The sequence below is a fragment of the Typha angustifolia genome, chromosome 4, assembly GCF_048772165.1.
Source record: "Typha angustifolia cultivar Huaian chromosome 4, ASM4877216v1, whole genome shotgun sequence".
In the NCBI taxonomy this organism is placed as follows: domain Eukaryota; kingdom Viridiplantae; phylum Streptophyta; class Magnoliopsida; order Poales; family Typhaceae; genus Typha; species Typha angustifolia.
In genome coordinates, this window is record NC_133242.1 from 10,263,566 (window position 1) to 10,280,903 (window position 17,338).

At 40.7% G+C, this 17,338-nt stretch overlaps 2 protein-coding genes across 2 annotated transcripts; one reads left to right on the top strand and one right to left on the bottom strand.

Moving 5' to 3' along the window:
* The first annotated feature begins 369 nt into the window (after positions 1 to 369).
* Positions 370 to 3,621, top strand: LOC140758863 (cysteine-rich receptor-like protein kinase 6). The gene is made up of 7 exons (XM_073095235.1): positions 370 to 1,305; positions 1,622 to 1,744; positions 1,912 to 2,045; positions 2,181 to 2,391; positions 2,545 to 2,782; positions 2,862 to 3,012; positions 3,097 to 3,621. Exons 1-7 carry the CDS (start codon positions 456 to 458, stop codon positions 3,424 to 3,426), a joined length of 2,037 nt encoding a protein of 678 aa, XP_072951336.1. The 5' UTR covers positions 370 to 455; the 3' UTR covers positions 3,427 to 3,621.
* Positions 3,622 to 10,307: 6,686 nt separating this feature from the next.
* On the bottom strand, positions 10,308 to 13,804 carry LOC140758659 (cysteine-rich receptor-like protein kinase 6). The gene is made up of 6 exons (XM_073094900.1): positions 12,928 to 13,804; positions 12,453 to 12,583; positions 12,141 to 12,351; positions 10,934 to 11,171; positions 10,639 to 10,789; positions 10,308 to 10,523 (listed from the first exon to the last, which is right to left on the bottom strand). Exons 1-6 carry the CDS (start codon positions 13,802 to 13,804, stop codon positions 10,308 to 10,310), a joined length of 1,824 nt encoding a protein of 607 aa, XP_072951001.1.
* Positions 13,805 to 17,338: the final 3,534 nt, after the last annotated feature.

Consider the following 17,338-nt stretch of genomic DNA (forward strand, 5'->3'; position numbering starts at 1 on the left):
GTCGCATTGTCGTACCATGTAAATCTTATCTCTTTCTCTCTTTATTATTTATATTGTTTTTATTCTTGAGATTACTTACATTATAGTGTCTAATATGTGATTTGAAGTTGTTTATTGCTATTCCATATCTATTAGCACCATATTAGAGTTTTTTTTCCGAATTATTGGTTTTACCGTTACTATTTATTGGTTATATTTAGAGTAGAAGGTTTTGCTTCGGCAACCCTCAACCCATTTGGTGTTTAGCACAAAATAATAATAGTGAGGCATTGACTTTCAATAAAGTCAAAGTTATTTAGGAATAAATTGTGGCATTGACATACAAGCTGATTCAGAATTCTGTGTGCTAAACAGAGATGCCTCATAATAAAGCTTCTAAAGAAGTATAGATCTCTCAACCTCAACTTAACCATTTCTCGTCTCTTCGCATCAAGCAGGAGTGCTGCTAGAAAACAATGGCATTCACTGTCTTTTCCAATTTGCCGAAGCCACTCCTCCTACTATTCCTGTTCATCATACTTGATACTCCCATAACCAAATCACAAGATCCAGACTCTCGAAGGTACATCAACTGTCGAAAGGATGCAAATTACACAACCAATAGCACCTCCTTCAAGGACAACCGCGATCTCCTCTTATCCTCCCTCTCCTCGGCTGCCTCCATCTCCGGCTTCTCCAACAACACGAAAGGCCAATTCCCCGACCAAGTTTACGGCGTCGCCCAATGCCGAGGCGACTTGAGCCTGGATGAATGCAGAGCGTGTCTCAGCACCATCGTAAAAGAGAGCCTTCAAGTATGCTCCAGCGGCATGTCCTTGGAGATATGGCATGACTACTGCTTCCTTCGCTACTCCGTCAAGTACTTCTTTGGCACAGTAGATACAAGTGCTTATTATTACTATTCGACAAGCACATCGAACGCTACGCAGCTGCAACTATTCAATGAGAAGTTAGGCAACTTGATAGACATTCTTATTAACAAGGCTGCTTATGGCGACTCATCGCGAATGTTTGCTACCGGAATGGTGAACTATACTAACTCTGATAAGATCTATGGACTGATGCAGTGCACCAGGGATCTACCGAACGAAGAATGCTACCAGTGCCTTAAGGTGTACAGCAATCAGATTTCAACATGTTGCAACGCCAGAATCGGAGCGAGAGTGTATGCAATGAATTGTATTATTCGGTATGACTCGTATCTTTTCTATAATAGCACCGCAGCCAACGAGTTATCATCGCCTCCGCCGGTTGCTCCTGTTTCTCCCCCGTCAGGTGCTACACCATCAAACACGACAGGCGGAGGTAATTTATGTTAGCAAATCTTAAATTACCTCACTTTCTTCAATGTTGTTGTTGCAGTGTATCTCGAACTTTACATTAAATTTTCAGAAAAGAATTCTAGAGAAATTTATCAAAACAACCTGTATTAATTTTGTTTTTATATCTATTATTCACACTCTACCATACATACATATATATATATATATATATATATATATATATATATATGCACATGGAATATGTATGACCAAGAAGTGATATCTTTTGGCACTTCATTTATTATAGATTAATTCTCTGAAACAGAAACACTAAGTGGTATTATTTACTTCTGGTGTAGGAACAGGAGGAGCTACAAAAGTAATTGCTATTGTTGTCATATCTGTCGTTGCTGCATTGGCTCTCATCGTTGCTCTGTTAGTAATCTACTTAAGAAGAAGGAAAGCAGTGAGGAGAAATACTAGTACGTTTTTGGTAGAATTAGCTGCTCTGACGACAAGCTATTAATTAAGATGGTCTCCCATGTTAAGTTTTTTTTTACCATAAATTCAGAGCCCATCAACAAATTTACTTGTGACTATAATATCAGTATTATTTAGGATATTGAGATGATGTCTGTTGTCTTTTCAGTAAATGAATCTAACACAGAGGATATCGGAAGTGTTGAGTCACTGCTTCTTGATCTGTCAACATTGAGAGTTGCAACAGCTAACTTTGCCGAATTCAACAAACTTGGAGAAGGGGGATTTGGTGCAGTTTATAAGGTATCATAATAGCTAATTTAATAAACAATTGTAATTCAAAGGCAGATTATTATAGATAATATCCATTCTTATTTGATTTGGACTAGTTATCCACATGTATACATGTCATTTCTGCTAACCTTCTAATTTGCTCAGGGATTCCTCCCTGATGGACGGGAGATAGCAGTGAAGAGACTATCAAGGCATTCAGGGCAAGGATTAGCAGAGCTGAAAAATGAGCTAATTTTGGTTGCCAAGCTTCAGCACAAGAATCTTGTTAGGCTTTTAGGTGTTTGCGTAGAGGAGCAAGAGAAGTTGCTTGTCTATGAATTTGTTCCTAACAGAAGCCTAGACACCATTCTTTTTGGTACTACTTTTCTGCCACATCTTAATTTACCCTGTCATGAGCTAGCCTAATGGAAATTTATGCATTCAGTATACCATTAATCTAACAGGCCTTTAAAATCATTTCAGCTAGAAATTATGTATAACTTAGCCAATTGTTATATTTGAATCATAGATGATGAGAGACGAAGCCAATTAGATTGGAGAAAGAGGTATGAGATCATCAATGGAGTTGTTCGAGGCCTACTTTATCTACATGAAGATTCACAGCTAAAAATCATTCATCGCGATCTCAAGGCGAGCAACGTTCTGTTAGATGCAGATATGATCCCAAAGATTGCAGATTTTGGTCTAGCCAGGCTTTTTGGAGGGGACCAAACTCAAGGCATCACAAACCGTGTTGTTGGAACATTGTAAGTAGCAACCTTCAATCCTTATTCTGATCACAGGTTATAAAGTGTACATTAAATAACAAGTTCATGTATAATGCAGTGGTTATATGGCACCAGAATACGCAATGTGTGGGCATATCTCGACCAAATCAGATGTATTTAGCTTTGGTGTTTTAGTTTTAGAGATTGTGACCGGAAGGAGAAACAATGGTTACTTTGGTTCTGAGCAGGGTGAAAATCTCTTGAGCTATGTGAGTACTTTAAAAGCTTGTGGACATAATATTAATGGTTTCAAATGATAGCCTTATATGCAAAATTAATGAAACTATATGCAGACATGGGAGCATTGGAGAGCGGGGACAACCACAGAGCTAATTGATCCATCCTTGGGCAACTATTACTCAAGAAGTGAGATGCTGAGATGCATCCATATTGGACTATTATGTGTTCAGGAAGACCCAGTTGAGAGGCCTAAGATGTCGATGGTCGTCGTGATGCTTAGCAGCGAGACTGTGTCGCTTAAAGCTCCCTCAAGACCTGCATTTTGCATCAGACAGAGCAGCATCGTCTCGGAAACACATGGTGTTAGACGCAACCAGAGTTCGAGGAAGTCTACAGTAGTGTCACGAAATGAGGTGTCAATTACAGACCTTGATCCTAGATAGGTGCGCAGCTATGAGAAAATATCAAGTTTAGTACCTTTAGAAAATTGATTAATAAGACCTCCGAAATGATATATAGAATTCTGTAATATTGTTCTTTATGTATGTAATACTTTTATAATTGGTAAGATCTTCGGAACGTAGGATCTACATCTATCCTGTCTCATATTGCTTCTATCTGTTTCACAAATGAATAGAACAAATGATGAGTTTGCCTGAGTTCTTTATCAAAAAAGAAAAGAAAAAAAGAAAAAAGATGTGTAAATCTCCTTCAGAATAAAGTCCATCCATATATAAATCTCATGGAAAGCAAATAATTATATCTACTTCAGTATAAGGTCCATCTATATTCACAAATTGTTCAGTTTGGTTGTCATCGTAGAAGTCATCATATGATGTCTCCCGTGTCAAACCCTGCATTTGATTTTTATAGCAACTGAAACCACAGTTGTACATCTGTTGAATTTAAATTTAAATTTAGATTTATGAAATTTAAAATTGAAGAATAAAACGGGATGAAAAATCTCAACTACCTCTACAATAGCAGCATAACGTCCCACAATTTTGCAAGAGGTGGCATAACCTCCTCTTTTGTATAAAATGAGAACGGCTGCAATTTCTTTGGTTTCTCTCTTTCCTCAGTTCTATATCTCTATCTCTATTTTAAACCCTTTGACATTTCTATTTTCGAGCTATACTATCACTGGACAATAGAGGTACTACGGTCTGGTTGGGCCTTAGAAGCTCTATGGCAAACCACTCTAGACGAGAGTGATCAACATCACGCCTCACAGGCCATGAACTTGATTCAGCTAAAGTTATAGAAGATCCCCTCCAAGATATAAGATATATATTGACACATGGCAAGGAGATTCTCTGGTTAGCAATCTATAATCTATCAAATGGCATTTCCAACCCCGGAAAAGATAATTGTAGAAGATACAAAGGAGAATGACAAGAACATTTTTCATTTATTAGAAAGAATCAACACATCGTGTTCATATCCAAATGTAAGAACAGAAACATATAAATCAAAAATAGGCATGGCATGGGCAAGCAATTAATGACCGTAGGAAACATCTTAATCTTAGCACATATAATACAACCATTTCTTTAAAGTTGTAGCTCTTGGCATACTAGCGTGCACCTCCAATAAATTGCTGACTTCTGAGCAAATCAACACGTCTCTGTCTCTGAGAATGTTTGACTTGCTGATCATGCCACTTCGAAGAAGGAAAGTGTTGTGCAAATCTACCAAATGGGTGAAGGAAGCGGAAGCAAGACCTTCACCCCAAATATCTCAAATGGGAATAGTGAAAGAGAACACAATGCAAAGCTTGAAAATACTCCAATAAGGATGTTAATGGTGTTAGAAAAGCCCTAAGCAAGTTCTAATCACGGATTAACACCCTAATATATGCAAGCACCAACAAAGACAACAATGGAGACAATAGAGAGAGAGAGAGAGACAAGATTTACGTGGTTCGGCGATGTGCCTACATCCACGGGCGGAGCAATCTTCTTCACTATGCAAATCCCTCACTTACAAAAGAGTTTAGTAACTCTAATCACTCTCAATACAATGGTAGCTCAACCCTCATTAATGTTCTTCCAACTACCAAGCCCTAAAACCCCACTTTAGTATTTATAGTCAGGTTCAGATTTGGGGATTTTCAGAGTCGCGTTCGAACGCCCTCGGGGCGCGTTCGAACGCACCCAATGTTAATACAGCAAAACTCAAGGGGCGTTCGAACGCAGGAGGGGTGCCGTTCGAACGCCTGCAGAAAGTCTGCTCTCGGGTTGGCTCGCGTTCGAACGCGGCTGGGGCCGTTCGAACGCCTGCATCACAACTGCTCTCTGTCTGGAGCCCGCGTTCGAACGCCCTCAGGGCGCGTTCGAACGCGCGGCACAGAAATGCTGATATATGCTGAATTTTTCTGAAAACTGAATTTGAGCCAATTTTTAACAATTCTCCACCTTGGCGAAGAACTCAAAACTTCAGCAAATCACTCTCCACCATTCCAAAATGACTTAATCATCCAAAAGGTGCTCCGCCTGCAAATTTGCGTCCTAAGACGCCAAAACCAAACTTGGTCAATAGTGAGTGACATTAATCAAATCCAAACAATGTTGGAATTTGATTTTGGTCACTACTTTTGTCAACATATCAGCCGGATTATCAGCAGTTCCAATCTTGCAAAGTGAAATATCCTTTTCTTCCAAAATTTCTCTCACAAAATGGAAACGAACATCAATATGCTTTGTCCTTGTGTGATGAACTTGATTCTTGGCCAAACAAATTGCACTTTGGCTATCACAATGTACCTCCACCTTCTCTTGGTATACACCCAAGTCATCCGTCAGACCAAGCAACCAAATAGCCTCCTTCACTGCCTCTGTCACTGCCATATACTCAGCCTCTGTGGTAGATAGAGCAACAGTCGACTGTAAGGTAGACCTCCAACTCACCGGCCCTCTAGCAAGTGTGAAAACATATCCCGTAGTGGATCTACGCTTATCCAAATCACCTGCATAGTCCGAATCCACATATCCAGTAAGCAGTAGACCAAGTCTATCTTCTTTTACAAATTTTAGTCCAACACCCACTGTACCATGAATATATCTCAGAATCCATTTCACAGCCTGCCAATGCCCTTTCCTTGGAGTATGCATATATCTACTAACAATGCTAATAGCTTGTGAAATATCTGGCCTAGTGCACACCATAGCATACATTAAGCTTCCAACAGCACTTGCATATGGTACCTTCGACATAGACTCTCTCTCGGCATCTGAATCGGGTGACATAGCTGCACTGAGCCTAAAATGAGGTGCCAACGGTGTACTCACTGATTTTGTGTTGCTATCAACTCCAAACCGCTGCAATACCTTCTTCAAATACTGCTCCTGAGTCAAGCATACTGTCCCCAATTTTCTGTCTCTCCTAATCTCCATGCCAAGTATTTTCCTTGCTTCTCCTAGATCCTTCATTTCAAACTCCTTACTCAATTGGAGCTTCAATTTATCAATCTCCACCTTGCTCTTAGATGCTATCAACATATCATCAACATATAAGAGCAAATAGATAAAGGATCCATCTTGAAGCTTCCGAAAGTACACGCAATGATCATAGTGGCTTCGCTTGTACTTGTGCCTCCGTATAAACTGATCAAACCGTTTATACCACTGCCTGGGAGACTGCTTCAAGCCATACAGGGATTTCTTCAATTTGCAAACCAAGCCTTCTTTTCCACTGATTTTGAACCCTTCCGGCTGTGTCATATAGATGTCCTCCTCCAAATCACCATGCAAGAAAGCGGTCTTCACATCCATCTGGGCTAGCTCAAGATCAAACTGAGCTACTAAGGCTAGCAGAATTCGAATAGAGGAGTGTTTCACCACCGGCGAAAACACTTCATTATAATCAATCCCCTCCTTTTGAGCATACCCTTTTGCCACCAATCTAGCCTTGAATCTAACTCCGCCTTTTGATTTAGGATCATCCTTCTTGGCATATATCCACTTGCACCCAATAGCCTTCTTCCCCTTAGGGAGCTCCACCAAATCCTAAGTTTTATTTTTCTCAAGGGCCTTCATTTCATCATCCATCGCCCCTTTCCAATTTGCTCTTTCGGTGTTCTTCATAGCTTCTTTGAAGGAAGCGGGAAAGTCTTCATCAATTACCGGAAGAGCATAGGCCAACATATCAGAATAGCGCGCCGGCTTTCTGATTTCTCTTCTTGGCCTTCTAACTGCTATAGAGTCTTGATCCTCAGTTTCTGGCTCCACACTGTCATCCTCTTGCAAATTTGGGTCTTCCTCTTCATTTGCCCCTTCTGAAGATGTGTCCTGTGGTGGACTTGAATCTGCCTCAAACTCCACCTGCCGTTGAACATCTTCAGCACTGTCATCAACTGAGCTATCTCCTGCTTGACTTTGCTTCAGCATGGATGATTCATCAAATGTAATATCCTTGCTGATTACCAATTTCCTCAATTCTGGCCTCCAAACCCGAAATCCTTTCACTCCAGTGCTAAAGCCCAAGAAGATGCCCTTCTTGGCTCTAGGATCCAATTTGCTTTCCCTGACATGATAGTATGCAGGACAACCAAAAATGTGTAAGGAATTATAATCTGAAACGGGTTTGCCAGACCATACCTCCAATGGGCTCTTTCCATTGTTTGCAGATGAAGGTAGCCGGTTGATGAGATGACATGCATAGTTGACTGCCTCAGCCCAAAACTCCTTGCCCAATCCAGCATTGGACAACATACACCGAACCTTCTCCAATAAGGTCCGGTTTAGACGCTCTACCACGCCATTTTGCTGAGGTGTCTCTCTAACAGTAAAATGCCTTTCAATTCCTTCTTCCTTGCATAACCTCATGAACGGATCTGAAGTGTACTCTCCACCGTTATCTGATCTGAGCTTCTTGATTTTCTTGCCAGTCTGATTCTCTATCATCTTCTTCCAATTCTGAAAAATTTCAAGCACTTGGTTCTTATGGTGCATGGTGTACACCCAAGATCTTCTAGAATAGTCATCAACAAAGGTGACAAACCAGTGCTTTCCGCCCAACGAGGCCTTCCGGGTAGGCCCCCAAACATCTGTGTGAATGTAATCCAAGATCCCCTTGGTCCGGTGTACTGCAGTAGCAAATTTAACTCTAGTTTGTTTGCCCAAAACACAGTGTTTGCAAAATTCCAACTTGAGGCTCTTCACACCCTTTAGCAAACCACGACTTGATAGACTTTGCAAGGCTTTCTGTCCTGGGTGCCCCAACCTCATGTGCCATAATCTAGAAGAGTCAGCCTCACTAATAGTGTTACTTGAGGCGGCCGCTACTCTTCCCAAATCAGTAGAGCCTTGTAAGAAGTACAAGTTGCTTCTTCTTACGCCCTTCATCACCACTAGTGCTCCTAAAGTCACCTTCAATGCTCTACCCTTCAAAGTAACGGTGAAGCCCTTTGATTCCAAGACCCCAAGAGAGATGAGGTTCTTTTTCAAATCCGGTATGTACCGAACTTCTGTTAGCTCTTTGACGGATCCATCGTGGAGCTTCAAGTGAATAGTGCCAATGCCTTCAGCTCTACAAGGGCTATCATTGCCCATAAACACAACTCCACCTGAGATCTTCTCAAAAGTGGAGAACCAACTCCTGTTTGGACACATATGGTATGTACAACCGGAGTCCAAGATCCATTCATCCGTGCTACATGCAAGAGCCGAGCCTACCAAGGCGCTTTCCGAGTCCTCATCATCCAAATGTGCCACATTTGCCTTTTGGGGTTTCTTGTCCTTGTTCTTCAAAACTGGACAATCCTTCTTCCAATGCCCTTTATTGCGGCAATAGGAACATTGGTATTTGGCAATTGACTTTCTATCTGAGGATGCACCCCTTGACTTTGAGAAGGATTTGCCTCTCTTCCCAAATTTTCTGTTTTCAGATCTACCCCTCACCATCAATGCATCTGAAGATGACTCATGAGTAGCTTGCTTGTCCAATTTCCGGTACTCATTGTTAATTAATGCATTTGCAACATCTTCATAATGGATTGAGTCTTTTCCATACAGTAGGGTAGTAGTGAGGTGGTCATAGGTGTCCGGCAAAGAATTCAACAATACCAATGCCTTGTCCTCATCTGAAATTTCAACATCCAAGTTTTGTAAATCAGCAAGCAACTTGTTGAAGCCATTCAAGTGCTCCGCCATTGGCGTTCCTATCTTGTATTGAAATCTGAAAAACTTCTTCTTCAAATAGAGCCGGTTCTCAATGCTCTTGGTCATGTATTTGTCCTCCAGTTTCTTCCACAAGCCCTTCGCCGAATTTTCCCTCATCACAAAATACTTTTGATCCTTTGCTAGACAAAGCCGAATGGAGCTACAAGCTTGCCGGTTCATTTTTTCCCAATCCTTTTCGGAGATGTCTTCGGGCTTCTCCTCCAAGGTAATGTCTAACTCTTGTTGGAACAACACATCCATAACTTCACATTGCCACATTCCAAAATTGTTAGTGCCATCAAACTTCTCAACTTCAAACTTTGCATTTGAGATAAGTTTGCCCGATCTTGATGATTCCCCCATTTTGTCAAAATTTCTTCAACTCCTCACTATTCCCAACTTCAATAGCCTAGGTTTGAAACCAATAGCTCTGATACCAATTTGTTGTGCAAATCTACCAAATGGGTGAAGGAAGCGGAAGCAAGACCTTCACCCCAAATATCTCAAATGGGAATAGTGAAAGAGAACACAATGCAAAGCTTGAAAATACTCCAATAAGGATGTTAATGGTGTTAGAAAAGCCCTAAGCAAGTTCTAATCACGGATTAACACCCTAATATATGCAAGCACCAACAAAGACAACAATGGAGACAATAGAGAGAGAGAGAGACAAGATTTACGTGGTTCGGCGATGTGCCTACGTCCACGGGCGGAGCAATCTTCTTCACTATGCAAATCCCTCACTTACAAAAGAGTTTAGCAACTCTAATCACTCTCAATACAATGGTGGCTCAACCCTCATTAATGTTCTTCCAACTACCAAGCCCTAAAATCCCACTTTAGTATTTATAGTCAGGTTCAGATTTGGGGATTTTCAGAGTCGCGTTCGAACGCCCTCGGGGCGCGTTCGAACGCACCCAATGTTAATACAGCAAAACTCAAGGGGCGTTCGAACGCAGGAGGGGTGCCGTTCGAACGCCTGCAGAAAGTCTACTCTCGGGTTGGCTCGCGTTCGAACGCGGCTGGGGCCGTTCGAACGCCTGCATCACAACTGCTCTCTGTCTGGAGCTCGCGTTCGAACGCCCTCAGGGCGCGTTCGAACGCGCGGCACAGAAATGCTGATACATGCTGAATTTTTCTGAAAACTGAATTTGAGCCAATTTTTAACAGAAAGCAGGTGGCTTAGGAGCTTGAAGAGTGATAGATGAACTACTTAGCATGAGAATGATAGATGTCATGTTAGGTCTCTCTAATGGTTCCGCCTGGACACACAGCAGCCCAATATGTATGCATCTCAACGCCACTTGCGATTGACAATGTGCAACTACGGATCTGTCTATTACCTCAAGTCCCTTCCCTTCAATCCAATGCTGCCACACCTATTAGTTTAAAAGTTAATATCATGTAAAAGAGTAATATCCTCCTAATTTAATAAAAAGAAGAATTCTTGTGGCCAAACCACAGCTCAATTTAGTTGGGAAAATCGATACTTACATAGCTTAGAAGGTCTACTAGTTGACCAGATTCTTCGAAATTGTTGTTCCTTCTGCCAGTCAAAATCTCTAGAACTAATACGCCATAACTAAACACATCTGATTTAGTTGAAAAGAACCCATGCAGAGCATACTCTGGTGCCATATATCCACTGAATGTAAGAGATTGACAAAACATTAGTCTCCTCTATAGAGAAAAACTCATTGATCAGTTAATGTGTGGTGGCATCGTGAGCATAAGCACGATAAATATGAGTGTGGATATTTGTCAGAGAATATGAGAAATTTCTACTTACTAAGTTCCAGCAATTCGACTAGTGTTCCCTTGCGTCTCATCTACATCGACAAGCCTAGCAAGACCAAAATCTGAAATTTTAGGATTCATATCTCCATCCAACAATATGTTACTTGCTTTAAGATCACGATGCACAATTTTTAGACGTGAATCTTCATGGAGATAAAGGAGCCCTCGACCGATCCCTTCAATGATCTTGCATCGCCTTCCCAAATCTAGTTCTGTTCGACTAAAGGGATCTGCATCATAAAGTATACCTTTGTTTATCTCTCAGTCAAGAAGGTATGGACTTGTTATAAAAGCTGTACTCCCACGCAAGTCTCCTGTATATGGGGAATAAGGTAATCTATTATCGGTTCTAACTTCTGTTAAAAATTGGCTCAAATTCAATTTCAGCAAAAAATTCAGCATGTATCAGCTTTTGTGTGCCGCGCGTTCGAACGGGCTCTGGGGGCGTTCGAACGCGGGCTCTAGACAGAGAGCAGTTGTGATGCAAGCGTTCGAACGGCCCCAGCCGCGTTCGAACGCGAGCTAACTCGAGAGCAAACTTTCTGCAGGCGTTCGAACGGCACCCTCCTGCGTTCGAATGCCCCTTGAGTTTTGCTGTATTAGCATTGGGCGCGTTCGAACGCGCCCCGAGGGTGTTCAAACGCGACTCTGAAAATCCCCAAATCTGAACCTGACTATAAATACTAAAGTGGGTTTTTTTTTAGGGTTAGTGGTTGGAAGAACATTAATGAGGGTGGAGCCACCATTGTATTGAGAGTGATTAGAGTTGTTAAACTCTTTGTAAGTGAGGGATTTGCATAGTGAAGAAGATTGCTCCGCCCGTGGACGTAGACACATCGCCGAACCACATAAATCTTGTCTCTCTCTCTCTATTGTCTCCATTGTTGTCTTTGTTGGTGTTTGCTTACATTAGGGTGCTAATCCGTGATTAGAACTTGCTTAGGGCTTTTCTATCACCATTAACATCTCTTTGGAGTTTGTTAAAGTTTTGTATTGTGTTATCTTTCACTATTCCCATTTTGAGATATTTGGGGGTGAAGGTCTTGCTTTCGCTTCCTTCACCCATTTGGTGGTTTGCACAACAACTTCTAATTTAGGTAGATAAGTATCATGACAAAATACAAATACATGCGAACTATCAATAAATAACATTGGCGTTGTGCTTATAGATAGAGAACCATTTGCAAGAGAGAGCATACCAAAGAGAATTGTATCAAGACTTCTATGAGGGAGGTACTCATAGACAAGGAGCTTCTCCTCTTCTTCTAAGCAGAAACCAAGAAGCCGGACGAGATTCCTGTGCTGAAGCTCAGCAAGCAGGACGACCTCGTTCCTTAGCTCTACCAGTCCCTGGCTCGAGGTCCATGAAAGCCTCTTCACAGCTATTTCCTGCCCACCTTGCAGAGTCCCCTGTGTCGATTCAGGCAAAATTGCAGGAAAGAGATATAGTACGTATCATTGTATACACAAGTTTCAATGCAATTTAGAGAACATTTCAGATGGAGATTCACCTTATAGACCGGTCCAAATCCACCTTCTCCGAGTTTATTCGACTGCGAGAAGCCATTTGTTGCGCCTCTGAGTGTACCCAAATTAAACGACCGAAATTCTGAACCGGGAATTCCTTGCTCATCTCCACCGTCTGCTCATGAGGATAAGCTCGTTTAGTTACTATCAGAATATAAAAGATATATCAAAATAATTGCTGTTGTTTGCCAGCTTAAGTTTTTAGAGAAATTGATATATGAATCAATTGTTTCTAGATTGAAAGCATGCGACCATCTGTATTGCTTGGGGTATCGCTCCTGACTGCTTTCCTTCTCCGAAGGTAGATAAATAATATAGTGGAGATAAGTGCCAGCGCGGCAACCACGGATATGACCACGATAGCAATCGTTTTTGTTCCTACACCAGAATTAATAATATCTCTCAGCCTTTACGATGTCAAAATTAACAACATATGTTAGGAATGCTAGTTTGGCTTACTTGCAGCTGCAGGGGGAGGGCTGCTATCATCGTTCGCTGGCGGTGGCGGCGGAGTTGCCGAATCTGGAGGTGGAGTCGCCGGTGGCGGCGGAGGCGACGACAGCTCGTCGACTGCCGTAATATTATAGAAAGGATACACCTCATAGCGAATAAAACATGGCCTGGCATACAACCGAGCTCCCTCGTACCCGCCGCAACACTGAGGTATCTCGCTCCGGTGTGTGCTAAGGCACTGGAAGCAGCCGTCCTTGGATAGGTCCCTCGTGCACTGCACCATCCCGTAGATAGGACTAAAGCTAGTATAATTCATCGATGCGGCCGCAAACATTAGCGACGATGTATAAGCAGCCTTGGTGGTAAGAGAGCCGATCAGATTTCCTAAAGTGGCATTGAACAGTAGCGGGTCCGTAGGTTTGGAGCTGCTATGGATAAAGACGTAAAAGAAGTCATCCGAGTAGCCGAAGAAGTTCTTGTCGGAGTAGCGGAGGAAGCAGTAGTCGCGCCATATCTCGGCGGTCTTGCCACGCGGGCAGTCCACCTCGATCTCTCTCATCACAACGCTGAGGCATGTCCGGCACTGGGCGAGGGACAAGTCACTCCGGCATATGGTGGAGCCGTAGACTTGGTTAGGTGATTGGCCGGCGGTTTGATTGGAGAAACCGGAGACCGAGGCGGCGGCGGCGGAGTAGAGGGAGCCGAAGAGTGAGTCGAGGTTGGCTTTGAACGTGCTGTTCGCTGTGTAGTTTGAATCCGTTGGGCAGTTGGTATAGTATGGGGCGTCTGGTGTTTGCGATTTGGTTGTGTGTGAATAAAGTATGATGAACAGGAATAGTAGGAGAAGTTTCTTTGGCAAATTGGAAAAGACGGCGAACGCCATTGTTTCCATGAAAGAGAAGGTGTGAGGATACACTCGATCTTCTTTTAGACGTGCTATTATATATATATATTTGAAGAAGCCGGTATACGGCAATTAATCCACGGAAAGTTTTACTCTTCTACTGAGGGGAAGAATTTGTTTCGAAGTATATCATGAGGATAAACTGTGTCAAGTGAATTGTGATTAGTCTAACTATATATCTAAGATATTGTGAGCTTAACTGTTCATGTACTAAAGAATGTTTTGGTCACTATCCTGCCACAATCCCACGTATTAGTTACCTATAGCTCATCAGCTCAGAAACTATTATACAATGGACTTTTATTACATATCTCCTACTGAAATTTTTATATAGTACCTTTATTTTTCTCTACAATTTTGTTGCATGGTACCTCTTTTTGCTACTATTGCATTGTAGAGCTAGGTATCCAACCATTTTTCTTATATATGAAATCAATAGATAATAGATTAAGAATCTGTGTATCCAGTAATATATGGTTAGTTCGGTTACCTCTGCTAAACTAAATTATAATAATTAATGGGTGATCCTAGGAAACGAAAACCATGCATTTTAATTTTTCATGCAAAAAACCCATTATTTTGCAAATTGTTATACTTGTCCTTAATAACTTTGCAACTATTTTATACATGAAACTGGAGATTTTTTGACCAAGTAGACTTCATATGATGTCTTGATTAAAATTTGGAAATGGAAAAGAAAGAAGCAGACGTTAGTTAAAGCCTGTATAGACTATGTGAACTACTAACTAGAGGTAATGATAAAGCTAAATTGCATCTGGTGATAATGTGGATAAAAGTATTGTGATAACTATAAGATTAAGTATGCTACCTTTCTAGTGGCATATTTGACACACCAGTTGGTTCCTTGTTTGATATACCTGCGTACGTGATTAACTTATTAATTAAAAGGTCAATACCGTATAATGGTGAAGTAAGGCACACTTGTTTGCCATGGCACAAGCCATTAGATTCGTTTCATATTTCAGTAGGTCAGATTAAGATGATTATAGTTCACTTAGTTAATAGGAAGTTAACAGATTATAACGACACAAAAAATAAGATAATCCTACTTGATTTAGTAAAATGTATTTAGAATTTTAGATGGTCGTTGAGGTTTTCAAGAAAGAATAAGATTTAGAGAAAGCTTGCAGACTTTGACACAAGCACATGTTTTACCTCCGTTGGATTAGGTGGCTATCTTGCTGGACTACAGATGGACTAGAGTTAAGAGTTTGATCAGGTCATATTCTAACTAATACCAACATGATCAATCAATTAAACAAGTTGAAATATATATTAAACATGAATGCAAATTGTTTTTCTGTTGTTAAGGAGGGCATATTGAATCGATATGTTATGATCCAATCATATAGGTTAGGTTAGTCAAGTCGATTGAGTCGAGTTAAATCAACTGGAGTTAGTTAGTTAGCTATATCTTCTTATTTTGAATTTTAAATAAATGGATAATCCGTGTGTGGTCCGATAAATTTTACTCCTATAAATAGGAGTGGATATGTTTTGATAATGATCTGAGTTTAGTGAACTTAACATTTTCGTCTTTTGTAGTCTAGATTGCCTTTATCTTTTTAGAAATAAATCATAACCCTAGAAACATTCCGATCTTTCAAACCCTAGCCATCTTTCTTCATCATTAGCTACCTTACTATACAGCCATCCATCACCACCCTTGGCTGCTCACCATCCTCTAATGACTGCTGTAATATCGGATATTTATCATTCTACCCTATTTCAACATCCCTCCACTATTTTATTTATATCTTTTCACAAAGAACTCCGATTTAGGTGCTAGAGCCATTAAAACCTTAAATCGTGAGGTTACAATCACCTAAATTTTTATAATTTTCTTACATCTAAATCAATCCAGATTTGGTTCCTAACACAATATCACATCCTGTAAGCAAAAAGACAAAAGGAGGACAGAAAAAACAATTGAAGGTTACGCGCACTTCGCATGACCTACACATACCCTTCATCCTCGTCGACCCTCCGCATTAATATTATCAGCATTGTGTCAACGTAAAGACTGTTGTTGCCTCCTCCAGAACATATCAGTCCCGTCTCTCCCTCTCCCCTTAGTATGCTCTCTTCCATCCTTTTCGTTTAATTTGACCTTCATTTGGCAATGGAAACTCTCACTTGCCTTTTTTGACTAAATTCTCCTGTATCACAACACAGTCAACCCCCCTCCTTTGAGCACCATCCTCTTATTCTATGCTACTGATGGGAACCCTTAATCGCCCTCCAGGTGACCTCGTGGAAGCCCATTTTGGGTTTATTCTTATTGGGTTTAAGTGCTGATCTGATCACTTGGTGTGTCATTAAATTACAGTATGCAAATGACACATTGATTTTTTTCAAAGTTGATGAGAAAGAAATTACAACAATCTTGAAGTTTCTTCTTTACTGTTTGGAGGGTATCTCGAATCAAAATTAGTATGCATAAGAGCTTGTTGGTTTAACTGGGCAATGCTGATGAGGAGAGGAGAAGTTTGTCAGAGTTAATGCATGATTTGTAAAAGTGGAATGCTTACCTGTGAAATATCTAGGCTTACTCTTGCATAACAATAAGCTCAGAAAGCAAGATTAGTGTTACTGAAAAGATGGAGAAGAGGCTAGCCTGATGGAAGGAAAAACTTTCATCACTTGGAGAAGGATTACTTTGATCTAACTCAATATTGAGTTTGAAATTTTTGTCATTTATACGTTCAAATCTTTATATCGCTTTTTTAACAATGGTGGTAGAATCTATTGAGTGATTCTATGGAAGATACAAATTCTCCTTAGGAGAAAGCCTTTCTATGGCTAGCTTGTAAAAAGCCAGCTAACAAACTGTTTGCCCATGGAATGAGGAAAAGACAGATGTAGCAGCCTAACTAACTACATCTTAATACTCCCCTTCAAGATGGACAGTGAAGATCAAGCATAATTATCTTGGATAAAAGAGAAAACAAAGTAGAAGCAGGTAATGTTTTGCTGAAGACATCAACTGATTGATGCACAACTGATTAATGCTTTAGTTTGAATCGCATATGAAGAAAAGTCTTTAAAGAATCATCAATAACTTACCTTTAGTAAAGAGCGAATAATTAGATTTACATTGTCGGAAACCATGGAGAATAAGAGCAGTGGAAATTTTTGAAATGTACTGTCTAGATGCCTGTTTCAGTCCATAAATGGACTTATGTAAATGACATACCAATTTCTCCCCCTTAAGAGTAGAGCTGTCTTAAAACTATCTTCCATACCTCGAAGGCATATTCATATACACTTCTTCAAATAAATCTCCATTTAAGAAGGCATTGTTCACATCTTGTACAACAAGCAATTATTCTTACCAGCAATTGCAAGGAGAAGTTTAACAGTAACCAATTTAGCAACTGGAGAAAATATTTCAATGAAGTCGAAACCTTCTTGTTGAGTGTGACTTTTTGCTAATACGCGAGCCTTGTACCTTTCTATAGTGCCATCAGACCTATACTTAATTTTGTATAT